We start from the raw sequence: 26,286 nt of genomic DNA on the forward strand, positions 1-26,286 counted from the left end.
TTTGGGGCAATTCCTTGGGGGCTTTGCTCTCCTCTCGCGTACGCGCCAATGGCTCGCTCAAACACATGGATAACGGGAATTTGGTGCACGCCCCAGCAATCACAAGTTACCCACAGCAAGGAGACAAAATATTATACATATAAAATAAATTAAATACGTCATTAGATATATTATTCTTCTATTAGACCATCTCATCCAGGGTTTCCCTACCATGGATCAAACCGATTGTACAAATCAAATGACCCACGGCGCCGCTGGAAGTTCACGGCGGGGAAGGTTACAGCCTGCACATGGGGCTGCAGAAACGCCGAGGCATTTATATAAAAAATTATAAAAAATAAGCAAACTCCCACCCCCCCCACCCCCCCAAAAAAAAAAAGCTGGAGCTTTTATTTTCAGAGCAGGAAGCGTCTGTATTTCAGGGTAGTGACTGATATCCGTTACCGTGCCGGCGGATGCTGATGGAGCGGGTTTGTCTGCTGGCAGCCACGGGGCTGGCTCAGCTGCGGCTCGGCAGCTGGTGTCCCCGCAGGGCTGGGGACCTACCGGGGCCAGGGCAGCGCGCACAGCGACGGGGACACCACTGACAGAGGGGTCCTACTGTTTCCTAGTGTTTCCCAGTGCCACTGCGACTCCGGCAGCACGGAGGAGCTCTATTCCCAGCTATCTAGACAACGAGAAATTCCCCAGTGAAGCCGTACAACAGCCGTCACGCAAAACTGTGTCCCTTTTTGGGAAGGGTTGGCCGGCTGATGGCCAAAGGGCAACACTGACCCCAAAGAGCATCGTTGCCCGATGGCCAGGACCAGCCGAGCAGAGTGGGACGTGGCTGCGTGTGTTCTGGGCCCGTGGCAAGGTACGGGAGCCATTTCTGCTCCACAACCAGACCCGTTAGAGGCTGTTCTGAGGAAGTTTCCTGTTTATGCAGACAAAACCTGCTCGGGGACAATAAGAAGCAATGCTTTTTGGCAGGGCAATCGGCAACAGGAGCAGCCACCGGCGCTGGTACTGAAAAGCCCGGCTCCCAGTAAACACAACTTCGAGTATGGGGAGTTCAGGCGAGGACACGGCCCCAGCCAGCGCTGGGATTTGTTGAGCCCCGTTAGGTTGCTGGAAAACTACAAGAGCTCGGCTGGGTTTCAGATAAAGGAGGGCAGAGAAGGGGTGGTGAGTGCCGAGGTGGCCAGTGGGCACAGGGTGGTGTGAAACCGGGGGGCGGCTGGGGCAGGAGGACCAGCCCGGAGCTTTTTGCAGCTCCCCCGAGACAGGAGGAACTGGCTGCCCCATCTACTGAAGATCAGTAAGAAAGAATACCACAATCCACCGTTCAAAGCACTCGGTGTACTGAAATGTGATCCTGTTTCAATGCAAGTCTCTCCGAGAGTTAACACATATATTAAAAAAAAAAAAAAAAAAGATACCGCGGACAATTGCCAATCCATTCTCAAGATTGCTGACAGCAATTCTCCAAGGCAGGTCAAATTTACCATGTATTTTGGAAAGGAAGGTGGTTGGAAACCCAGTTATTTCATACGTGTTTGCTTTATTTCTAAAAGATTCCCTTTGCGCCACCATCCACAGCGATTTCAAGGCCAGGTTCCGCAAACGCGCTTTGACATCAGCAGGTCTTCTCCTGTGCCGAGGTCTAAGCACACCCCTTAAATACACTACAGAATTGGCACTGGGATTGGATTTCAATGTCAGACGCAGGACGGCAGTGGTCCTCACGACATGAGACCAGGTGGGCAGTTCACTGCATGCCCTGCCCCTGAAGAACAAGTCGGCCTTGGGAAACCCTGCCCCTGGTGCCAGGGCGGCAGCAGCCAGCTGAGGCCACAAACTCTCCCCTCCGCGGGCAGGAACCCCCCCAGGCACAGCCGCAGCTCCTCCGGGAGGGAGCAGGGAGGAACATCCCAACCCACCGTGCTGCAACAGGACCTGGTGGGTGTCTGTCCCCCGCCGAGCCGGGGCAACACGGGGATTCATGCAAGTGCCTCCCTGAGACCTCCTGAAGCAGCTCTGCATGTCACAGCTGCAGCTCCGACAGCGGTTCCTGCGGGAGATGGCAGCGGCTGCCGGGTACGTGCTCTCGTAACACGGGACAAGCCCTGCCGTGGGCTCAGCCCGCAGCGGGACCCTGCAAAGCTGCCTGCTCCCCGACCTGCTCGCCGCGGGGGCACTTCTCTTGCCTCACGTCCCCCGGGACGCCGTTTGCCCCACGCAGCCGCCGAAGCTGACCCACCACCGCTGGCCATTCCCATCAAAGGCGCCGTTCCACAGAGCTGGTTGGATCATTGGGCTTGACCTCCCGGCTGAGGCTTTATGTCGGTCCTCCAGGCACAGCGAGATCCATCAAGCATCGGTTTCACAGATGGAAGCGCTCAGCATCATCTGCACAGGCAGAACAGGCAACACGCATCTGGGGAAAGAACCTCCGCAGCTACGTAATCTGTAGAGGTTCGCTGCAGAGCTCAGGGAGCTGCAGGAGTGCGAGCAAGAGCAGGACTCAACCCCACAGACATTTCCTCTGCAGCAGCATTAAAGACCATCTGCTCGGAGGACCTGAGAGCCGAATTCAGCTACTGCAATGTGTTTGGACTCAGGGGTGATGCCTGTTTATGGGAGCGAAACGCTGGGGGAGATGCATAACATCCTTTTCACCTCAAGTTATTTGCTGGATCCTTATCTTATTAGCCAGGACCCCTGCACAACCCAAAATGGCATTTTGGAGCCAGCCTGCCATCCCGCCAGCATGGTCCTGGGCTTGGCAGGCCCCCCGGCTGCAGCAGGATGCCCGCGGGAGGTGCTGGTCCAGCCTGGGCTCAGCCCATGGATGCCATCTGCCGTTCAGAGCACTGGGAGGAGAACGGGAGCCCGGCCAGCACTGCTCAGCCCAAACAAGCCCAGCGCTGCTTAAAAAACAAACAACCCGACACACACAGAGTCTGGTTCACCTCCCTGCTCCCCAGCCTTGGCTCCCGGTCACATCTCCATCACCTGCAGGGCAGGCACAGCCCTTGTGTTTCAAACAAAAGCAGATTCTTCTCCTGCAGCCTCCTATTTCCCACAGCGGTAGGAGCCACACAGAGAACGGCAGGATTTCAAGGTGCAGTTGTGTGAACCATCAGTGGAGAGACTTAATCCTCCGGCTCGTGCCTGCCAGCGTGCTGGAACTAGTGAATGCCACCATCGAGCCTGTAGACATAATGGGAAAGTTTGGGAGGATTTCCCCTGCTCCTGGAGGGAATCTCAACCCTCTAGCAGGGATTTCCCACGAGCCCAGAGGAGCCAGGGAAGGACTGCTGGTTCTCAGAGGCTGGGTGGCTGGCAAGAAGGTGGCTGTTGCTGGAGTCCCCCAGCATCTCCTTCCAGTCTTTGATGAGCCTGGAAGCAACTTTAAATAACCTGGTGCTGCCTAACAGCTCACCGCTGATTGCTGGGCACCCGCCAACCCCACAAGAGAGATGCCCTTGGTCCAGAGGGCCATCATGAGCCCCCAGAGAAGTCCAGCAACAGCAGGGAAGGCCAGGAGGGGTTGTAGGGGTCAGGAATGGCATTGACCAAGCCATTTTTGGGGTGCAATGCAAGTGCTGGGGATGGGTTGCATTCTTACCTCCGAGTCCCTGCAATCAAGTTGCTTTTGCTTAGGGTCATTCACACAGCACACGTGGGCATCTGGGGTGGACGCTCAAATAGCCCGTCCAGGGCAGGAGGTTGTAACATATTCCATATTTTGAATTGTGGGTTGATTTTCCCTGGCCTCGGCAGAGATTTCATTGAAGTCTCTTATTCCATGATTAATTAGCAGAGCTCCTCCAGCCCCACCTTGGGCTGCTCTGCCATCCCGCAGAACAGCTCAAAAGCATGCTTAAAAGTTTGAAACCTGTTCTTGAAATAATTAAAGAAGATTAGTTTGAAAACACAGCATGGGGGTAGGGCCCAGAAGGCCCTAACCAGTATAGGTTAGGGGTGGACCTGCTGGAAAGCAGCTCTGAAGAAAAGGATCTGGGGGTCCTGGTAGACAGTAAATTATCCATGAGCAAGCAATGTGCCCTTGTTGCCAAGACGGCCAACGGAATTCTGGGCTGCACAGGGAAGAGTGTGGCCAGCAGGTCAAGGGAGGTCATTCTCCCCCTCTACTCTGCACTGGTGAGGCCACAACTGGAATACTGTGTCCAGCTCTGGGCTCCCCAGTTCAAGAGAGACAGGGAACTACTGGAGAGAGTCCAGCGTAGGGCAACGAAGATGATGGAGTGATTGCATGATCTTCCCTTATGAGGAAAGGCTGAGAGAGCTGGGACTCTTTAGCCTGGAGAAGAGAAGGCCGAAGGGAGACCTTATTAACATTTACAAGTATCTAAAGGGTGGGCTTAAGGAGGATGGAGCCAGACTCTTTTCAGTGGTTCCCCGTAACGGGACGAGGGGTAACGGGCACAAGCTGGAACACAGGAAGTTCCGATCAAATATGAGAAAAAACTTCTTTGGGGCGAGGGTGACAGAGCCCTGGAACAGGCTGCCCAGGGAGGGTGTGGAGTCCCCTTCTCTGGAGACCTTCAAGACCCGCCTGGATGCAGCCCTGAGTGATGTGCTCTGGGCAATGCTGCTTTAGCAGGGGAGTGGGACTAGGTGATCTCGAGAGGTCCCTTCCATCTCTGAAAAATTCCGTGATCCATCAGGGACCAGGCTGAACTCCTGCCACCAAAAGCCAAACCAGACGGGCTGTGGGCTCCCACGAGCAGAGCCCAGCACAGGCACAGATCAGTCCTACCCTCTAGTCCTAGCCTGTGCCCCTCACCACGTAATTATGGATACGGCTCTTCTCACCTTCCTGCTGCCTGGCTACCTCTCCGTGTTTGCCAAGCCGTTTATGTAAAATGGCATTATTACTAGGGAAAGTGCATCAATTCTTCAGGTACAGAGGTCTCCGAGTGGGCGTTATCTGGAAACACGGCGCAGTGGAGGCGTGCTGGAAGTGTCTGAAGCCTCGGCAGCCGCCTTTCCCAGCAGATGCCGGGGAGACTGCAGCAGACAGAGCGGGGGTGGCTGCAGAGCATGCCGCAGGTCACAGCGAGAGCTCGCGGCTGCTCACGAAGCCCCCAGCCCCTGAGATGGGGATAGACATGGAAACAAACTCCCGGGAAAGCTGCTATGGGTGGGAACTACGCCTGGAAAAGTTCAAATGAGATCTAGGCGTAAAGCTTTGGTGAAATCTTGGCTCTGCGTAGCACCACCATGGGGAAAAGCACCCCCAGCCAAGAGCACCCAGTGCCGCAGAGCGACCTGCCGCCGGCTGGGGACACGGCGGCGTTGGGGATGAGCCAGGGATCCTGTTTGGTGACAAGAGCTTGGGTTTCACTACAAAGGCAGCTGACCCAGACCTGCTTCTCTCTGTGCTGCCTCTCAGAGAGCTCCTTTCTCTCCCTCTCTAAATGCATGGCACATCCCCAGCTTTCGTTACCGACCGTCTCCCCCCAGCCTTGTCCCCAGTCCCTGACATCTCTTCATTAAGTGCTAGAGCGGGTTTATTCCCATGACGCTGCTTTGTCTCTCGCTCTCTTCAGCCTTTCTGGAGGGAGAAAGCAAAGGATCAGCCCCCAGCTGTGCTGCAGCCAGACAAAGGGAGCGGATTCCTCCTCCCCTCGCTCCAGCTTAACAAAGCCCACACCGAAGCCTGAGCCTCCACCAGCGCGGCCTCGCCGCCGTGAAGAGGGCTCAGGGCTAACGAGAAAGCGAGAGCAGAGGAGCATCAGGCTATGCCGTGTGTGGGAAATGTTCCTTAAGGACAAAGGAAAATGCTTCATTAATAGCTAGAGACTCTCGGCTGTGCAGGGGCGGCTGAAATGGATATTTGCTGTGCTGGGGAGACACGGGGTTTGTTCTAGAAGAGGAGAAGGCTCCCTCTCTCCAAGCCTCCTCCATCCTCCTCCAATTTTTACAGTTCACAGGGATGTTTTATGAGCCTTCTGGGGTCAGGAGGCAGCACCCCCGGGGCTGCACACAGAGAGGGGTGCTCTTAGCACCTTCCCTCAGCCCTGCTAGACCTGGCAGACCGTTAAGCATCCAGGGATGCGGTTAGACAGAAATGCCTGGTCCCGGTGCCCTGCTCACTGCTCCCTGCAGCCTCACCCCCCCGCAGATCTCACCCCAGAGCCCCCCCTGCGACTGCACTATGACAAGATTCTCTCGGTTGGGCTCCGTGCTCCCCCCCGGGGGGGCTGGACCACAAGCCAGCATTGCTGGGGGCAGCTCCTCCACCCCGTCCGGAGCTTCATTTCTGCATCAGGGGTAGAGCTCCTTTCTGCAATTAGACAGTTTCATTTAAACAACCTTCCAAAATACGGCACCTAAACGAACAAAGCGTCAGGACCACAGATGGGGCCGTGGCAGGGGATGGGGACAGACGCTGTTGTGCCTATGTAGGCAGCCAGGGACAAGCAGGTGGGATGTAAATAATTAGCGAGCAGGTTGTTAGCTGCGGAGTCGGTGCCTTTCCCCTTTCATGTGAGCTACGCGGCGCTTTGAGATCAGAGCGAGGGGACTGGGAGCTGACAGGGCTGCACTTCAAAAAGGAGCCACTCGCTTCACCACTTCCTAGCAAATACCGACAGAGGGGAACGGGCCCTGCCGCCCCGGGGAGGGGGATGCAGGCAATGAGGCTGGTCCTTGCCCTCCAGCTCGCCTCTGCGCCCTGGTTTCAGCAACACAGGATTAATTTCCCTTTCAGTAATTTTACTTTTCAGTAAGGTCTCTTCCAATGCTTGGGAAAATGCACTTCTAGATGACTCTAGTGCCTGAAGTTGTGAAAATATTTACTTTACAGCCAGCTCTGGTGTGCAGGTTTCAAGGTCTCAGTGCTTTCGAGCTCCCCAGGTGCGGGGATGAGGAGGAGCGAGACCCGGGCACTTGACCCAAGCTGCCAACAGGGTTATTTCATGCCAAGAACGTCACATTCAATAGAAATTAGAGAGTTTGCTGAGGAGTTCTCTCTCTCTCTGCCTTGATGGCTGGGATCCTGAGAACTCCTCGCCCGGGTGCCGGAGCCCTGAGCCCTTCCCTTCCTCCCGAAGCCACAGCGCTCGCAGGGTCCCACACTGGCTGTCCCTGCAGGGAGTGCACGGCTTCTGCTGACGGAATGGGCTGGGGAGAGTCCTTGGATATTTTATATTGGCATCGGGATCAATACTGGTTCTTTAGTGTTATGAATGCTAGTTATCTAGTCTTGTTCTATTAACTCTATTATCTTCCGACCCTCGGATTTCCCTGTTTTTTTCTGCAATTCCTCTTTCCCGGGTGGGGAAGGGGAATCCCCGGCCCTGGCCGTCCCCCAGCCCGCCCCCCCGCGCTCCCCGGGCCGCCCCTGCCGTTGCCGCCGCCGCCGCACGGTGTCCTCGGTGCTCCGCGGCGGGTCCGGCACCGGCGGAGCCCCGCAGCCCCCCAACCCCGCAGCCTCCCGGACCCCCGGCCAGGGAGCGCTTTAAACGAGGGGTCGCACACCCCACCGACCCCACCGAGCCCTCTCTGAGGCTGGGTCCCACGCCCGGCTCCTCCGAGGGCTCTTCTGAAGAAAAGCTTTTAATGGTGCAACTGCTACAAGCGAGAATTGAGCCCCACGGCTCGGACAGCCCCCCGCAAACTGCCCGGGAGAGCAAAACCAAAGAGAAGGCAATGGCCGGGGTCTTTGATCGCCAAAGCCACTGCCCGGCCCCGGGTGAGACCACTCCAGGACTCACTTTTGCTCCTTTCTCCCAGGGCTAAACAGAAGACCTTAAAATCATTAGAGGAGCTAAAAAACAGGTTGGAGCATTTAGATTGAGGCCATCTCTGCGTGAAGCCCGGCAAAGGCAGTAGCTGTGCTAGTTCTGTGCCAAAAGTAAGGTCTTCCCTCTAACCAAAACAGTCCCTTGGGCATTCATCCCTCCCAGGAGTGTTCACAGCCCCTCGGCTCCAGCTTCTGCCAAAGCAACAGTCGAATGCTACAGGTTTGCAGGAAAAGCCTTGCTATGAAGGCAGAAGAACGATCCCCGGAATCTGGCTGCAGGTTAGGAGTTTCCCTTGCTGCAAGCCAAGGGGATCTGTGCAGGGAAGCACGTGTAGATCCCAGGATGCTGGAAGAGGGCAACACCAGAACAGTTCCCCCTGAACCACCACTGACCTGTCTGGACACTCCTAACACCTCTGAACCTGCTGCCTTTGGTAGCGGGTCAGGAAGGCCACAGGGAGACACTTGCCCATGCCCTGATTGCCAGAGTCCTTCCTGGTGGCAGGAGATATGGCACAGCAGCGCTGCGAGCAGTTCCTTCACCTGGGTTTCCCTGTAGAGCTCTGAAGATGACTGGAGGGGACCCCCGGCTAAAGTGCTCCTTCCCTCCGTGGGACTGGAACGGCAGCGCCCGGGAGGGAGAGGAACAGCAGCCCTGGCTGCAGGCTTCTGCCGCCCATGGCTCCAGAGCAAGGCTGGGTTTGGCTACCAGCGGGCAAAGCTGAGCTGCTCCTCCAGCCCCAGCACTGCCGGGGGCTGCCCGGCTCCACCACCGCTGCTGCTGGGGGCAGCGAGGGGCAGGGTCCTCCAGCGGGCAGGAGCCAGCTAGGAATCGGAGAGGCACAGGGCCTCCACGGCGTCGCTCAGGCCCTGGCTCACCCCGCCGACGGCCAGCAGGCAGTTCCGCACCACGATGCTGGAGCAGGCGCAGCGTGGGGTGGGCATGGGGGGCAGGCTCTCCCACTTGTTCTTCTCGGGGTGGAAAGCCTCCGCAGACTCCAGGACAGTCGGCTGGTTTCCTGGAAGCACAAAACAAGGCACTTGTCATCTGGGAAGCACTGTCAAGCATCCCTTGTGTGCTCGGGGACAGTGTCTGTAGTCTGGACCCCATCCCGGTATGGAGTCTGTTCTCCCTGCTCCCTCAGGCCAGCATCTCTCCCCTCTGTAATGATAACACAACTCATATATGCTTTTAAATTGTTACCACCATCCTCAGTGCCTCACCGAGTCCCCCAGCCACGACGACTCTGCCTTTCAGGTAGCCAGCCACGAAGTCTGCTCGCCTTTTCTTCAGGTAGAAGGAGCGCTCCATCTTCATCCAGCCACCTGGGAGGGACAGGACAGACCAGGCATTGCAGGAGCATCCGGCTCCCGGGAAACCATCTGCCTCTCTGACCTCCTGCTTCCTCGTGGAAGTGCAGTCTTGCTGCTGCACCTTGGGGTGATAAAACCCCATGACACAGGGCTCAGCTCCCTCACCACTGTGTCAGGAGGGAGCTGAAAACCATGGGTTTTCCCCCTTGCTCCCTTGACTTGTTCATCTTGACTGCAGCCCTTCCTCTAGGCTGGGTTCAAGGCACCAGCGGTCCCAGGATGCAGCAGATGAGAGCTCTGCGGTCCGCAAGGACAGCAAAGCCCCAAAGCACAGCCACCCACCCAGCTCCTCCGGGAAGGACAGAGCTGGGACAGCCCCCACCTTGTTCTATGTCAAACATGTCCACGGTCCTCATGAACTTGGGCTGCCGGTAGAGCCGTCCCTGCCGCAGGCCCCCGAGGCTGAAGAGTTTGTCTTCTGTGGGCACGAAGCTGGAGAAGGCCCTTTTGTTGGGGATGTTGGGAAACTTGGTCCACGACCTGGTCTCTGTGTCAAAGACCTCGAAGGCATTGATAGCGTACTTGGACTGCCTTCCACCTGGGGCAGGGGAGATGGAAAGAAAAGGGGTCAGCTTGGCTCATAGCACCAAGCAAAGGACAGCAGGAACCAGAGGAGCCTCCCGGGGCAGGCTGAGAGCGAGCTGCCAGCTGATATGATGTCCCCAGGTCTCAAGTCACCTACAAGAGGGCCTGCTGGGCCAGGTAACTTCTCACCCTTGAGCCCCCTCTCCTTTAACCGCAGGTTCATGGCATGAAAACACTTCATTTTTCAGTGCATCACACCCTCCGCTTCCCTCCGCGCCGGCAGCAGCGGGATCGCTGGCACAGGAAGGTGTTTAGCATGCACCCGGTTTAATCAAGACAAATTCACAGCAGAGCAGGGATCAGCGCTCAGGCAGCCTTTGCAATTCAGATGAGTTCAGCGCCAGCGCAAGCCAGCAAGCCCCAGTCTCGCCGCCGAGCTCCTGACGGAGCAGGACAGCCAGAGCAGCTGCTGCTACCGCCACCAAAGACGTGTATTATTCTACCAGCCATCAGATGCAGATGAATACAGCTATTCTCAGCTCAGATGCTCGGCGTGCCTTTGAAGGCAGAGCCCGCGCTCGCTCCTGGGCCCACAAACTGTTCACCAGCAACAAGCCAACTGCAAAATAGATCAAAGAGTCTTTTCTGGTAACCCCCAAAGAGAGCCAGGGCTGTCCGGTGGTTTGCGCAAACTCCTGTGGTTTTGATCCTGATACACCATTTGGCCACAAGCCACATTTCTGTGCCTTAGTTTCCCTTTCTGTAACACAAGGCTAATGAAAAACGTCCCCAGCGAAAGGCTTGGTCCAGCATTTCCCAGCTACAGCAGGTCTCTCCTCTGCCAAAGGCAGACCCTTTGTGAAACTGCGCAGTACTTTGCTGATAATAAAATGCATAGAAGTATTTTTACTCAATAGTTGAATCCAAAGGCTTTTATCACAGTTGTAAGAACACGAATTGAGCAAAGACCAGCTGTACCCTCGGCTGCCAGCAGCCGGGGATGGGCCTGGGAGAGGGGAGGTTTCTCAGCGCCCAGAACACAGGAGCTGCTGCCCTGCAGTGCTGAGGAGGAGGAGGAGGAGGAAGGACTGCTTCTTACCCAGCACGTAGATCTTGGTGCCTCGCAGGAAGGACGTGGCAGCGTACCGGGGTGTGGGCATGGCCGCCAGCGACACCCAGATGTCCTTGAGCATGTCGTAGTGTTGCAGGTAGTTGTGCGGCCGCAGGTCAGATCCCATCCCACCAGCTGCGTAGACTCTGTAGTCTGGATTGGGCCAAGAAGCAAAACAGCCCCCCAGAATTATTACGGGAAAGCCACAGAAAAACCCACCCTGCAACAACACACGTGCCACCGTAAGTCTTCATCCCCACCTGCGTCCCTGCGTATGACCCGAGCTCCCATCCCCGGGGCAGAGGGAACGCCCTGACCTCCTGGTGCCCGCAGCAATGCCGATGCTCTTCCCCCAGCCCTGCTCCCCCCTTGGCTAAGCTCCTGCTTCGCCCCACCGAGATCTGGCACAGGATGCGACCATCCCAGTCTCTACAACCCGTACCGGAGGGCTCAGAGCCAAAACAAATCACTGAGGCTACTTATTCCTCACCAAATCCATACCAGCTATATCCATCTCCGGCTAGTGGCAGACCTGGCTCTCCAAGACCTGCCCAGCACCCACGTTATCTCCTTCAACAAGCACTTCACTCCACAGACAGGGTTCAGCAGAGCAGCCGCAGCAGCCTGGCCCTTGTGGGCAGCCTCAGGAGGCAGCAGACAAAGCAGAGACCAGCCTGCACGTGGCGAGGATTCGGGCAGCTATTTCTGTTCCTGGCCTCTCGCACCAAATTGACCCTGTCGTATCAGTCAGGCAAGCTTATACTCCGAGAGAAAAAAAAAAAAAATCATCTCCAAGATGGTAAACATTATTTTTAAACATTCCTTGACGGTAGCTTTTAAACCCACTTAAGCAAACAAACCAAGCAGCTTTCAAAGAAGCTGCCTGGAGATTAGATCCGTAATCCCAGGCACGGCGGGAAGCTGGCTGACCTCAGGCACGCTGCTCGGGAACACAACTCCCAGCCCCGGGCTCTTCAAAGACGTGGCGGAGCGTGCTAAAGGAAATCAATGCTCCACATCTCTGCTTGGAAATTAAAAAAAAAACGAGATGGGCTGATAAGGCAGAGCCTCATAGGCACTTAACAAGCCGCAGTTAAGCTTTCGGAGGGGAGCTACGCAGGAGCCACCCACGAGGCCAACCGCTTCCCCTCCTTATACAAAGATTTGAGCCCACAACCATGAAGCCGACACTCTCCTGGCTGGTTCTGGCTTTGGACCAGAGATGTCTCTTCAAACCAAAGCTATTCTGTGGCTCTGAGACCTTCACCTCTGGCTCCACGGCTCAGCCTGGTCCTCCCAGCCTGGCTACGCTGACCCCGCAGCACCATTCCTATTTTGCCAGCATCTGCAGCACAAAAGGACCAGAATTTGCTACAAAACCCTGGAGAAGCTTGATTTAAGACCCTGGGGCTTGGAACAGTCTGAAATACCCCTGGGTACCAGCACAGCCATGGCCCTCGTGGCTCCGGGGCTGACAATCCAGAGCAACCCCCGTGTTTAGCTGCTTTTGGCCACCAGTCATCTTTAGCAGGGGGGATATGACAACTACGCGGGGGTCAACTTCTCGGAGCACAGAAAAGGTTTTGGAGAACCACATAAACCCTGTGCCGTCGCCCAGAAAGCTTTTGTGCCTGACACATCAGCCGATGCTAACGCCCCCCATCTCCCCATCCCGCGGGCATCCCTCCCTGCCCTGCAAGGGCTGAACCCTCCTTGCCTTTTGCCGTCACCGAGATGCCCATGGCAGCCTCTCTCAGCGAGTTCCTCTTCTTCCACTTGCCCTCATCTATGTTGTACATCTCCACTATCTTCAGCGGCATCTGATTCACTCCGACCCCTCCTATCACCATGATCCTCTTGCCCAAGGTGGCCACGGCCACCCCTGCCCGGGCCGTGGGCATGGGGGGCAGCGAGGTCCACTGGTCGGCCTCGGGGGAGTAGACCTCGAAGCAGTCCATGGGGACACCGTTGTCATCGCAGCCCCCGATGGCGAACACCTGCCCGCCGGCTTCCACCAACGTCGAGTAGACCCGGCGGCTCGGGAGCGGGGCGAGGGTTTTCCACTGGAAGTCTTTGGTATTAGCCAGCTCCATGGTGGCTGGTGGGGCGAGGCAGCATTGGTCCCTGCCCACGGGAGGGGGCTGGCTACGCTGCAAAACAGAGCAGAGAAGTGCCAGGGAAAAAAAACAACAGAGAAACGCAGAGCGCAAAGAGCATCCTCCCCCTGGCAGAGCTGCAGGCAGCCAGGGGCAGAGCAGGGGTCGGAGCATCCACAGCGGGCAGCCCCCCCGCAGCCACCCCCCGACACAGCGCAGCAGCGACCCGTACCTTTCATTGCGTTTCCATTAATCCTGCAGTTCCAGAAGCTCATGCAGAGACAGGTCCTAAAAATAAAACAAAACAAAAGAAGGAGGGGAGAGCAGGGGGAAAAAAAAAAAAAAAAAAAAAAAGAAGAAAAAAAAGGGAAGAGAGGTTGGAGTCAGTTTGTTATCCTGCTGCCTGAGCATCCCCGCCCCCAAGCGACATTCAAACTGAGGAGGCTGAGAGCTGTCTGCTCACTTCCCCGGCTGTTTTCCTGCCTGATGGGAAACTTTTCCTTGCATCCTCCTTCTCTGACCTGATTACTGCTCCTGACCCCTGCGTACATCCTCCCGCACGCCCCGGGGAGGACCCGCTCCAGTAGCCCTCGGCTGGGAAAGGCGAAAGCCGGCACTCGGCCCTGTGCCGCGGAGCTGCGAGGGATCCGGCGAGCAGCCCAGGGAGGGGAGGCACAAGCTCTCGCTGGAAACTCAAGGTCTTTTTCTCATCTCCTCTCTCAGAATGGCCGTTAAGCATGCAGATGAGATTAATTAGTGCAGGAGGACAGAGGGAGCGCAAGTGGAAAGGAACAAAGGCGGCGGCTCGCTCACTCGCCCAGCGTGGAATAAGGTGCGTTTTGCACTGAGCAGCTCCATCTTCATTGTGTAACTGGGGCTGTTTAACCAATTGCCCTTAAAACAAAGTCAGATTTATCTTCACCCTGGCAGATGCAGCAGCCTCTCCCAGCACATGCTGCCGGCAGGAACATTTGGAGACAGGACCGCAGGGCGGAGTGAGCAGCATCCAAAAAACCCCAAAGGCGGCACACGCCTTGCTGAGCACTGCTGTGGTCTGGGACAGCATCGTTCCCTCTTCTCCCCACGCACAGGCTCCTGAGACCTTTCCCCGTGCATGCCGAGGGCCCACTGAGCCCCTGAAAAGAGCTTTGCTGGCGGCAGAGCAGGGCTGGCCCCGCTTTCCCATGGACCGTAGTTTGAAAGTCCCTGGAGCAGAGGTTCGCTCCCAGACTCAATTCCCTGCCTCCCGGCAGACACCAGCCCAGGGCCAGCGCCTCAGCCCCTCTGCTGCTTCTAGGTATTTTAGCTAGATACAGCGGTGTGGATGTGGGGTGGGATGCAAAGAGCCAACTTGCTCTCTCTTGTCTGAGACATCTGGACTTGATGATCTCAAAGGTCCTTTCCAACCATGAAGATTCTACGATTCTAACTGTTTACAGCCCTTGGGTGTCTTCAGGCGATGGACTCCCTTCTTCCAAAAGGGAGAACAAGACTTGTTTCCTGCTGCTTCATCTGGAGCAGAATTAAACAAGCGGGTTCTGCAAAACTCCCTGAGCCCGGAGCCGCTCTTCCCCTCCCGTACCCCACTGCCTTGCCGCCCGGGTCTGACCACAGCCCTCCAGCTCTCCCAGCCCTCCGACAGTCGGAGCAGACAGAGCCTGTAGCTTAGCAACAGCCACCTACAGCCGCCTGTCACCACCCGGCACTCCGGATCATCCGGCTGGGTATCCTGATGCTTTCTGGGGGCCACAGCCGGGAGCAGTGATGCTGATCCCCCTGGAGGGGGAGAAGCCCCGGGATGCACGCAGGGCAGAGGCAGACGGGCTGTTGCTACTGTACCCCAGACTCATCCTGCCTGTAGCACACGGGGGATGCCACGTGTTTCTTCCATAAATTCATGCCTGTCGTGTTCACCAGGGAAGCAGGGAGCCTGGAGCGGCCCTCGGAGCACAGCCAGGGCACGCGCCGTTATCTCAGACAGGTACAGCGCAGCACCCCCACAAACTCCTCGTCTCCGCCTCGGGGCTCAGCCTGCCAGCAGCAGAGCCTGCAGGGCACCTCTGAAGGGGACATCGGTTTCCGTGGTCATGTTGATCCTACATCTCCTCCAAAAGTGTGAATCAGAGGAGGGCGATGGAAAAGCATCGGTGAAACAGGTCTCGGACAACTGCCCTGAGGTCCCTCAAAATCACTTCACATACAAGTCCGAGCTGGCACGAAAACCAATCAATCCAAGCAGGGCTGGTTATGTTAACTTGTTCTCCCAAATAAATTTCAGTAAGCCCGCTAAGCATCATTTATTGCCTGATGAATGTGGTTAATAAACCCACAAATACTCCTTGGGCTGTAACCCTCCGGCAGCAGGGCCCCGTGCTGGCACATGCGCACACCCCCGGCACCGGGGGGGGCGCGGGACAAAGGAACACAACGCAGCAATAAAAAGCAGCAGCAAATCCAGCCGCGCTTTGCATCTTCCCAGCAGCTGAGGAGAAAGGGGCCAACAGCAGCCTGAGATCCCCAGCTGCTGTTCCCCGCTCCCTTCCATCCTCTCTCTCCCGATGTGCACCACCGCCAGCAACCGGATCAGCCCGGGGATTTTTGCCTTGGCAGTTTAAGCAGCTCTGGACTGTTGCTTGCATGAATAATTTATTTTCTTTCCAGGTGAATTTTCATGCATTACCACGGACAAATTCAAGCGTGGGCCAGCAAATTAGAAAAGCAGAGCCGGCTCCTATTTCCAGGAGCGTGACAGATTTGCATCCTGACCTCCGAGAAGTCATTTTCCTGCCCCGCGCCTCAATTTCTTCAACTCTGAAGCGCAGTCCTGGGATGAGGCACAATCAGCATCGTTCAAATGTCTGACAGAAGCAGAACCTCGCGGCTGGTGCCAGACGGTTTCTCTGCTGTCATCAAGGCTATCCAAAGCCCAAGCGTAATTGTCTAAAATTGCCTAAAAATTCTTTTTCAACATACCAGGGCGCAGAGAATGATTCAAAGCACTTGGAGATGGCTGAGCGTTTCTGTGGAGTGCTGGGCAGGTCCTTCACGAGACCAGCAGAGCAAAGACCGGCAAATTCAGCCCAGCTGTGGAACCAGACAGCGGGAACTGGCACATCCCGAGAGCCACCCCCCCAGCAGAGCTCTGCCCGAATTCAGCTGCCTTGGCGTACAAATAATTTGCCGTTCTTCTCTTTCACGCTCTTTAAAGAAAGTCAAGGTCAGGATGAAACGCCCTTTGTGCCTCCGTCTTTCCAGCATCACCTGAGCCTCACCGAAGGCAGCGCCAGCGCCGCAGGGGCTGGGAGCCCTCAAAATGTGCTGACCCACCACCCCCGCGCGCTGCAGCCACGTTCTGCTCCCAGGCAGAGGGAATTATCACTTAATTATACCAAACACATTGGAAGCATTAACTTTTCTTTTTTTTCCCCCCCTCTCTTAAACGGCTACATTAAAATCGGAATGAATGGTAATTGCTTCTCTATCAGAGGAGACGGCAGGCCCAGGGCACAGCCCTCGCAGGACAGAACCCCCCGCTTTAAGAGCTCAGGCAGCCCCAGAGCGCCCACATACACCCCCAAGATCTTTGCTATGGAGCTCGGGTGGGCAGGGAGAGCCCCACAGCACCCACCCAGAGGGGTGAGGGCTCCGGTGGGAGAGGGGAACCTCCCGGTGCGCGGGGCTGAGCTCCCCATGCTGGAACACCCAGATGCTCCCTCCAAGGAGAGGCCATTCCTCACCCCGCAGGTTACACCAGGCTCGTTTTAGAGACTCCCCCCTGCTTTAAGTGGCATTTCTTACCTGCAGTGATTTGTGATTTATAGAAGGGACACACTGGCAGGTATTAAAGCGATTGGACGGGCTGAACAGGGGAGGAAGATCTCGGCGCGTGGCGCTGCCGAGCGCAGCCGCTTTCCCTCTCCTTCCTAACTCGCCTCCCTCCAGGATTTACAAGTTTTGCTGCTCTGTGTTTGAGATCCCCTCAGCTGCAGAGGGGCAGCGCAGGGCCCGGCCGGAGCCGAAATCCCCACCCTCCAGCATCATCAGGGTGCTCTTCGGGCTGATGCGCCACCCTAAATACGGCATTGCAATGCCACTGCACGAGCACAGAGTGAAGAGGGCTCCGATTTACACCTCTCCAAATTGCAGGAAATGCAAAAAGGCCCCAGAAGATGAAATGCCACGGAGATGCTCCCAAATCTGCTATTTTTAATGCTCATATTGAGGGTACCCACCCTGAGACATCACTGTACACACCCCCAGCCACACTTACACATACGCACACGCTCCCCCCAGGGAGGAGCTCAAGGCGAGAAACGGAAAGAGATCCTTAATCCTGGCTCAGCCCCAGGCAGATAGAAGTCACTAAGAACCGATGCTGTCCCACAGTCGTCTAACTTGCGCTGGAAAAAAGCCTCCAGCACTTCTGCAGCCCCAACAGCAGATCGCTGCTGTGCCTCAGAGAGCATCACCCGCTCAAACCATTCCACCATTCCAGGGACACCACAAAGATCCAGGGGACAACCACGCTGCTTCCTGGCATCCCATCACAAGGTCCCTTGAGCCGTACCCAGCCGACCCTCAGCTTCCCACACTTCAGTAGCGTGACCCCAGGTTTCCGTCACGGGATCTGGGAGTGGGTCAGACCCGGGACGGCCGTCACAGCCCCACCAGGAGCCGCGCTCCCAGAACATCGCTGCTCCCCATATCGTCTGCCAACTGCCAAACGCCCACATGTTCCTTGCTGACACCAGGAGCAGGCTAAAACAGAGACGCAGACAGCCACCAGCCTGACAGAGAAGCCTATTACAGAAACTACTGCCTTGGGAGAAAAAGCTCTTGTACTCACCGAAATGTCACGCCAGATAAGCACGGGGCAGTCCTGCCATTTGCCAGCCAACGCGAGAAAAGGGGCTGCAAAGCTGAGCTGGAAACAGCCCGACATCCAGCCGGCATCACCCGCCGGAGCGACGATTCCCACTGCTCTGGGGACGGGCGTCACAGGAGAGGCAGGAACAGGGGCAACAACATGCTGGAAATAGCACACAAAACCCGAGAAGAAATCACAGCTCCGGCTCCTCAGCACCAGGCAGGAGTGAGCAGCTTCGTTTCAGCCCTGCCTCGGCTGCCTGCACTCTATTAAATAAAGAGCAGGGAGAGATGACACAGCACAGGCTCGATGAAGACAGCTAGAAGGAGATGATTCAGTGCAGGGAACCCGTTTCTGTCCCAAGGAACAGTCACGGTACAAAGCCCGGAGTGGGGGACACGGCGAGGAGATCCCCAGGAATTTCACCCGCTGCCGAGGAGGGGTGTCAGGCACAGCCCAGCTCTCCCCTGCCTGCGCCCGACTCTTACCGGTGCAATTCCAGGTTACAGCAACACCCGGGCGCTGGGAAAAGTGCTGCTCCAGGCACAGGATCCAACACTTCTGCTCCCAACGCGAGCCCAGACCACTCCAAGCCACTCGCCCGCTCCGAGGGGCAGAGATGGAGAGGGGCAGAGGTGCCAGGTGCGGGATGCCCGGGATGCTGGGCACAAGGCCCAAGCACACCCTGCCTGGGCAGGCTCTCCTGGGACCTTCACCCCTGCTCTCCCCGGGGCTGGGGGCTCTGTTCACCCACGCAGGGAGGAGAAGGTGAGACTCCACCTCCGCCCCTCCTCAAAAACCCAAAAGTAACTACCTGCAGCTGGAGCTGCATGATGATGGATGGAGCTGGATGATATCACCTCCCGTATTGGCCAGAATCAGGGATTTTTGTCAAGACAAAACCAACAGCGGGTGATGAGAAAGGAGGGGGAAACACGGTGATAATTTTCTTTATGCTGTTTTCACCTACGCTGGAAGTTAGCAGGATACGGTGCATCTCAAGAAACACATTGAAAAAGTTTCACAGCACTTAAACCTCCCCGTTAATCACGGTAATGGAATTGAGCTGCTTTTCCTCCTAGAAGCATATAAACGTCATGGTGTAACCACCCTTTGCACTGCCAGATAAACATCAGCACGGCGTAAAGAGGCCCCGTCCCTCTGGGCTCGGGTACCAACCTTTGCTGTAAATAAATGCCTCCTTATTTCAGCAAAGACACAGCTGACGAGAAATACAACGCTCCCAGGGGCAGATTTTCCAGGAGGCTCTAAGTGCACGTTTCCCCCAGCTCAGCACCCAGGAGGGAGCCATAAATCCCTTTAGGGGATTTTTTTGGCTCATTTCTCTGCCACCCAACGAAGAAATTTTTTTTCAGAGGAGCCCAGCACCCCAAAACCCCGTCGTACAATAGTCCAGAGAGCTCAGCGTCCCCACAGACACGGCTTTCTTCAAGTCCTCACCACCGATGGCGTGGTTCTGAGTGGGACCAGGGTCTTTGGAGAAGTCTGGCACCTTTGTAACCCCCCCAGCTCCTGTCCCAAACGTCTCCTTTGGGGTCCCACAAAGGCAGCTTCTCCTGTGGTCGCCTGCAGTAAGGTGCTACGTGATCCAACACCACTTCTTCGCGACACTCAGAACAAGGTATAGACAGCCTTTCTATAAGCTTTGACTATTATACAGTCCTAGCCCACAAGGTCACGTAACACCAAGTCCGGGTTTTCCAATTACTCCAACTTTTAAGCAGAAAAGGCTTTAAAAAAAAACCACCTCTGAAAACCAGGGACTCCGGTGCCTTTACTTCTCCCTTGTTCAAACCCTGGCAGCTGAGGCTTTAAACAGAACATGCATGAAATTTTCAGTCTGGTATTTCTGACCTCTCTTCACACTGAATCAAGTTTCCTTGCCATAGTAACAGCTACCCAGAAAAACAACAACAAGAAAAAAAAAAATCCACTAGTTCCCTGCCTTTTCTCTGCAAATTACCCAGCCAGCAAAGGAGACTGCTTGGTTATAAGGAAAGAGAAAAGGCGCTGCAATTGTGAAGAGATTTAATTGCACCAAGCAAAGAAAAAGCGGCAGCACTCACAAGCAGCTCGTTTCATTCCTCCCGTTCCTGAGCATCTCTCGTCGCAGACGTTAAGTACGCGCAGTTTGAACGCGAAGACAGCAGGCTGTGACCCATCTGACCTCCTCCCCAGCTTCACCCCGTCCCCCCATTACCAGTCCCTTGAGATCATTTCCAGCCTCATCATGCCAAATGCAATTTCCTGCGGTTGCTAATAAGAGGACGGCAGAGAGGCCGTGGAAGGAAATATTCCACAGCGAACAGCACAGCAGTCGTGCACCAGAAGGATGCCAGGAGCTTTAGCAGGCGATGGGACAGGGAGAAAAGCTGTTTCGTTTTTTGGCGCTCATTAGCGCAAGGAAAGAGCCCAGACCGTCCTTTTTCTCCTGGGGGGGCTGAAGAGTCAGCAGAACAAGGTAAGATCTGTTCACGTTGCAGTTTGCCTCGAGAGAGTTATAATTTCATCACGAGAAAGGACGACCCACCTGCGAGACTGAAGGTTGCCCCTTCCCCGGTCCCACTCCCAGCAGCATCCTCCATCTCCTCCCCCTTGTCCCCCCCAGGCTGCCGCTGCTCCCGGCACAAACAGCTTCTCTTTCGCATGGGCCAAATACAGAAGGTCTTTTCCAAGCCCTGCAGTCTCGCTGGTTACGTTTATAAAGCTCCTGTTTCTCTGTATTTAGGCTGCAGCCCTCCGGAGGGAATGTGAACAGCTTAGGCCAGATCTCAGCTGGGGGGAGCTCATGGCACACCCCCACCGCTGCGGCTGCCCAAGCTCCCAGGGCCTGGGCTGGGAGAAAGGCTGAAAATACAGGATTTAGGGACTACTGGAAGGGAGAAAAGAAAAAAAAAAATAAGGAAAAAAGAAAGGGAAAAAACATCCTCCTTAACCTACTCTTTTGGGGGGGAAACACAGACTCAAAGCTTTGTTTCTGGTTGCTCATTAAGATCCTGGCCTGGCACTGGGAGAAAGCTGTCCTCCTCCGAAGCATCCCCCCCGCCTCGCCCCCCCAGTAACCCACTGACCTCCAGCGAGAAACTCCCTCCCTCCTGCCAGCAGAGCCGGGGAAGCGGGATGTACTCACAGCTCCCGGGAAGCCGCGCCGAGTCCCGGTGGAGCATGGCTCTCTGCTAGAAACGCTCTTCAACTTCAACACCCAAATCCTGGGTACCCGCAGAGCATCCTCCTCCTCCTCCCCGGCTCCCTCCGTCCCCCCCTGCACCCCGCGGCGCTGGCGAGGGGGACGCGAGCGGGGACGGCAGCAGCCGGGGGCTGGGAGGGATGCGTGGGAGGGATGCGAGGGGAGAAGAAAAATAATCAGCGTAAATCCAACAGCCCTAATCTTCACCCTGCCGGAGATGCAGGACAATTAGGAGGGAGAGTGTTTCCCCAGCTGGTCTTTGCCGGCAGCCGGGGCGTGCGTGCGTGTGTACACACTGCATTACCAGACCCATACTTAAGCCTTTTATGGCTCCCCACGCTTGCACAGGATGTTCTGTGACGGCGGCTCCCCCCGCCCGCCCTTCCCCGCCCGCAAAAAACAAAACTCCTAGAAAAGGGAGACAGACAGACAAAAATAGGAGCTGCCTCGGAGAGGAGAGCGAGCCCCAAAGGCGCTACTGCGGCGGGACCCGCTCCGGGGAGGGCTGGGGGGTCTGCCCCGGGCTGGGTCCCGGTCACGGCTGGGGAGAGCGGAGCCCTGCACCGGTGCGGACGGCCGATGGACACGCACCCCCCGGGTGGCTGGCCGATGGACACACACCACAGCGCGGTAAGGAGGGACAGCGAGGGGGGGTCAGGCAGCAGTGGCCCCAGAGCTTCTGCTCCCTCTGGCTCCAGAGGTCCATGGAGAGCATCCCTCGCGCTGAGGCTGGACGGACGGGGGGGTGCTTTGAGCCCTGGTGTCCAGGGATGATGTTTCCCAACCTGTCGCTTGTCCCGGGCTTTCGCTTCCCTGACCTGCTCCTCTAACTCTTCTCCTAAAGGTGTTGCAGAATAACTTTGCAGAAAAATAATTTCTAAGCAAAAGCCAAGAGAAAGATCCTTTCAGCACATCTTCCATCCAGCTTCAAAGCTCCTCCCCAGAGATGCATTTACAGTTCAGCCCAGCAGATGTTTCTAATCCTTCAGGAATCCCCTGAGCTCTGAAAGGCCTCGACAACCCCAGGGATTTCTACTCCTTTCAGCGTTGTGCTGGTACAGCCTTCCCCACCGGCGCAGAGCTCTGAGCATGGCCGGTACCAAGGCAGAAGCATCAGGTGCTCCAGCACCCAACAGCCTTTGAACCTGCAACTTCCAGAGCTGGAAGAGTCTTGTATTTTCACGGAAGAGTCTCATATTTTCATCTCACTCCTCTGGTGACCCCTTCCCTGCAGCCTGGACCAGTGACAATCTACAGAGGCGGCCGGAGGAGGTTTAAGGATCAACCCTGGCTTGCAAAAGCCCCTCGGTGTTGACCCCAGCTCAATCCAGACAAGGTTTATTCTTGCCTATAGCTCATGCTGGTTGAGATGGGAAACTATTTAAAGCAGCTCTAGCCATAAAATAAGAAAAATGAGGAAATCAACAAGAAGTTGAGTCAAATGACTGTACATAAAGCACATTCTCATCCCCTACCAGCTATTTTAATCTCCTGTTAGCTTTCCGGTGGGAGGATTCAATTTGCATTTAAATAAAAACCTCAAGCACAGGGCCAATCTAACATTAAGATGTTCATTACAAAGGCATTCACCTCTTCAGAAATTTTAAAAGACCCCATCAAACTAGATTTTAACAGGGGGGCTATTAGCAGTCTGCCATTATTGGACACTTAGTATTTCTAAGTTATTGTTATTTACCAGACTGTTTACAGATGAGTCCAGGCAGCCCTGAACGAAGGTTTCCAGCAAGCTTGCGAGCTCCCTGGCTTTACAACCCAGGAGGTAAAAAACCCATCACAAAAGGTGTTCTCAAACCACTGAAGAGCTGCCTGCAGAAAGTTCTCAGAAAGGAGGGAAAGGGGAGGCTGCAGGACGCAGCCGAGGGCAGGCTGCTGAGATGAGCTGGTGCTCGAGCCGCAGGCTGGCAGCTCCTCTCCCTCCCCATGGGGCTCCTGTGCTGGGAACCAGCTCAGAGCTGCCCGACGATGGGCAGCCTTTAGGGATGATGGTGGAGAAGGGGCTGTGACAGACTGCAGCTGGCCCCTGCAATCCCATTACACGGTGGCTTCCGTTTTAAAACTGGTGGTAAACTGTGGTTTACAAAACCCACTGAAACACAAGAGCAGGCTGGTGCCTCAAACCATTTGGGAGCTCCTGCATTGTGGGCTGAGGTCCAAACAGGACACTCGATTTGGTCCTAGGTGGGGTTTTGGTTGGTTTAGATTTTCTTTTTATGTGGGTTTTCGTTTGGTTGGGTTTTTACATTGCTGCTTGATCTCAAGCCCTTCGTGTCCTTTTCGTTTTCCTTCCTGCTTCTTCTCTGCCCGTTTCCCCTGTTGTTTCGTGGCTCCCCACACACAGCACCTGGTGAATGGGGTTCTCAGGTCAGCCGGGGCCTCCGGCTGGTACCAGAAACGTAATGGATCGCGATAAAATAGGGAGCAGAGATGGTGTGACACAGAGCAGGGCCCTGGCAGAGCTCCACCAGGAAGCCTTCATAATCCCTGTCCTCATAGTATCCGATGCTATTAACTGTTATTAAAACAAATACTCTTTCATCTTCACAAGCATTTAATTCACCCAGTTAAAAACAAAACAACAAAGTAAACCCAAGAGACCCCTTGATGACCTTTCACTTGCCGACGTCATTTCTCAGATCAATGCAAGCAGCTTTACCTTCCCACGACGAAGCGTCTGCGCCGCGTCAGCACCTGCAAAAAACCAGAGGCACGAGAGATGAAGGCAGGGGCAGAGGGTGGGTTTAAATTGGATAAAAGCGCGGAGACAGGTACGGCAGCTTGGCCATAAAGCCCCAGGTGTTCAGTCCCCGACTGCCTGCTGGATGAGTCAGACCTGACGGGCTGGAAAATAACTGTCTGTCTCCGAACGACAGAGCTGATGCAATGCGCTACCGAGACCCAGAGCCCTCCTCGTACAAAGGCGGCAGGCGTTGGCTTCGTTCAGCAGATGCTTTTTGAGCAATGAAAACTGCACAGCTCTACGCCCCAGTGGCCAGCGAGCCATTCCCATGGTGCAGGGAAGGAGGGAGGACGCACTCTGGTACCCACCACCAGTTTGGGAAACAAACCCACCATCACGGGGCAGCCAGCGGCGGGAGGAATGCGACGCCCACCCTCCTCCCGATGGCGTCTTTTCCTGCGTCTTTCTTGCTGCCAAGGAGACCTCTCGGGATACCTTGAAGGACTTGTAGGACAAGGATGGGCAAGGGACACTCCAGATTTGTGCCTTGAAAAGGGAAAGAATTTTTCCAGGCTGCTTGGAAATGATAAAGGAGGTCTCACTCTTAAAAGGAAAAAAAAAAAAATAATAGTCCTGAAAACCTGTAGCAGTTTCCTGCAATTCAACATCTGTTTCCATGGGAACAGCAGGAGTGTTGCAGGAATTCCTGCAAATTACACAAATAAGCCAAACAGTAACATTTTATTTTCCTCTTTCTTACCTGCATTGCTTCAGGTTGAGCCAACTCAAGCCAACGAGCACTCTTGCCCAGATCGTTTCTCTGAAGTGTTTGTGAAAGGTGCATTGAACTGCAGTGAGCAGGCCAGGAGGTAAGAAAATAGGGAAAAGGCAGCAAAAAGCACCTCCAGAACACCAGTAAAAGACTTTTCTTTTAGAAGAGATCAGGATCTTGTAGATTAAGGGGAAAAAACATGCAAAAGGACCAGAACCTGCCCATGAATATCTCTGTGCCAGCAGTGGCTGGAGCACACAGCCCCCCCCGACCACGGGAGACCTGCCTTGGCACAAGCACTGGAGAGCAATTGCAGGGGGTCTAGAGACAGCATTCACTCCTCCTCAGTCATTTCCTCCAGAGATTTGGCAACCTGACAGTTAATTAACTAGTTAATTAATTAATTCTCCCTCCTGCAGGGCCCTGAGCTGGTTACAGTGCAGACAGTCACCTTAATATGTGGAGACAGGAGCCAAGAGCTCCAGGATCTCTCAATCAGAATGTTTAACCCACGGGGAGAAGTCCACCAGCTGTGTCTGCCCGTTTGACAAACACAGAGCGACATCATTTCAGGACAGACAGGCACTTTGAAGAGACAGTTGCTGGGAAAAAAAAAAAAAACCCAACAAAAAAACCATTAAAAAAACCCACACGCAGAGTAACATTCAAAATTAGCTACAGTTAGCAGAATTTCATCAGCGAACTGAAGGAGCTTTAAGCTGTCTAACCAGTTCGGCCATGGATGCATCTGGCTTTGCATGCTTTTTGTAAAAACAAAAGATAAGTCCATGTTTATATACAACTGGAAAAAAAATAGCTGTTTCTTCCCAGGAAGAAGGTTCATGCAAGACCCAGCAGGGCTGGGAACTGCTGATCTCCACGCACGGTTACCAGAACACTGAAATAAAGCAGCGCTTTGCCGCTATCGCAACCTGCATCTCTCCTGTGCTCCCCAAGAGAGTCTCTCTTATAACGGAAGATCGCATCTGACCAAGAGTCAATCTATTCCAGCGCAGGGAACAAAGTGCTTTGGGTTTTCCGCAGATCACGTCCAGCTCGGAGAGAGCTGAATGCCTGAGCGAGAAAAGGGACTTCGAACGGCGGCGTTTTGTTCTCTAGTCTTCAAAGGAAGCGAAGGTTAATCATTCATGGACCAGGCCGCGATAAGAGGCAAGAGCAGGCTGTGTAAAGAATGGATTTGAAAGGGGCATGCGGGTAAAAAACATCAGTGTATAATTCTGATTTTCTATAAAAGAAAGAATATTTTTAACGATTTTGGTGAATTAACTCCTGATCTGCCCCCAGAATTTTCATTTAAACTGCAGGGAACATTGTTTTTTCTTTCCTTTGGGGGTTAAATATGGAAGCATTTTGTGCTTTAAAAAGAAAAGGAAAAAAAAAAAAAACAGTTTGAAAATGAAATGCCTTCCGAAGTCAAGATGCTTCGTTTCAAAGGTTGCCATAATGAAACACTTTCATTTCTCAGAATTTTTCTCTTTGTTTTGCTGACCCCCAAAGCTAAGTTCATGGGCAAACGTATTAATCTGTAACAATGTACTTTTGCCCAGTTCTCCCTGGATTAAGTTCTATTCTTGGCTCTGTCACATGGGGCTTTTGTGACAAGGCACTGAAACCCTCCGTCTGTCCGTCCGCAGTAATTCATTTCCAGCTTGGCTGGACCGTGACTCCTGGGCAAGCACCTCTGACCGGCGTCTCCCTTATACGTTCTCCTGTTCCTGACAGATTGGCTGCAGAATTCCTTTTGCACCTGCGAGATCTCAAGCACGGTCACATCTAGCTAAAGGCCGGTAAAGCCAAGGGGAGCGATGAGTGGATCCTGAGTGGCTCAGATCGCTGCAGAGAGAGAAAAAATGGA

General features: G+C 54.9%; 1 protein-coding gene and 1 long non-coding RNA gene across 8 annotated transcripts; both read right to left on the reverse strand.

The window, feature by feature from the left end:
- Positions 1 to 387: 387 nt before the first annotated feature.
- On the reverse strand, positions 388 to 21,241 carry KLHDC8A (kelch domain containing 8A). Of its 7 annotated transcripts, none has more exons than XR_010073789.1 (8): positions 20,884 to 21,241; positions 13,098 to 13,153; positions 12,487 to 12,919; positions 10,758 to 10,922; positions 9,456 to 9,671; positions 8,984 to 9,085; positions 3,614 to 8,778; positions 388 to 3,195 (listed from the first exon to the last, which is right to left on the reverse strand). XR_010073789.1 is itself a non-coding variant. In XM_063356382.1 (8 exons), exons 4-8 carry the CDS (start codon positions 12,860 to 12,862, stop codon positions 8,585 to 8,587), a joined length of 1,053 nt encoding a protein of 350 aa, XP_063212452.1. In that variant the 5' UTR covers positions 12,863 to 12,919; positions 13,098 to 13,153; positions 17,712 to 17,894; positions 20,884 to 21,241; the 3' UTR covers positions 388 to 8,584. The 7 variants fall into 7 exon arrangements, 6 of the variants coding, with proteins under 6 accessions (XP_063212452.1, XP_063212453.1, XP_063212451.1 ...); XM_063356382.1 differs by adding an exon at positions 17,712 to 17,894 and having other exon boundaries at positions 388 to 8,778; XM_063356383.1 differs by adding an exon at positions 17,712 to 17,998 and having other exon boundaries at positions 388 to 8,778.
- A 2,265-nt stretch (positions 21,242 to 23,506) lies between these two features.
- Positions 23,507 to 25,567, reverse strand: LOC134525486 (uncharacterized). Its single transcript, XR_010073790.1, has 4 exons — positions 25,343 to 25,567; positions 24,399 to 25,012; positions 24,031 to 24,184; positions 23,507 to 23,649 (listed from the first exon to the last, which is right to left on the reverse strand). It is a non-coding gene; the product is annotated as an uncharacterized LOC134525486 (long non-coding RNA).
- Positions 25,568 to 26,286: the final 719 nt, after the last annotated feature.

This window comes from Chroicocephalus ridibundus, chromosome 20 (genome assembly GCF_963924245.1).
Source record: "Chroicocephalus ridibundus chromosome 20, bChrRid1.1, whole genome shotgun sequence".
Lineage (NCBI taxonomy): Eukaryota > Metazoa > Chordata > Aves > Charadriiformes > Laridae > Chroicocephalus > Chroicocephalus ridibundus.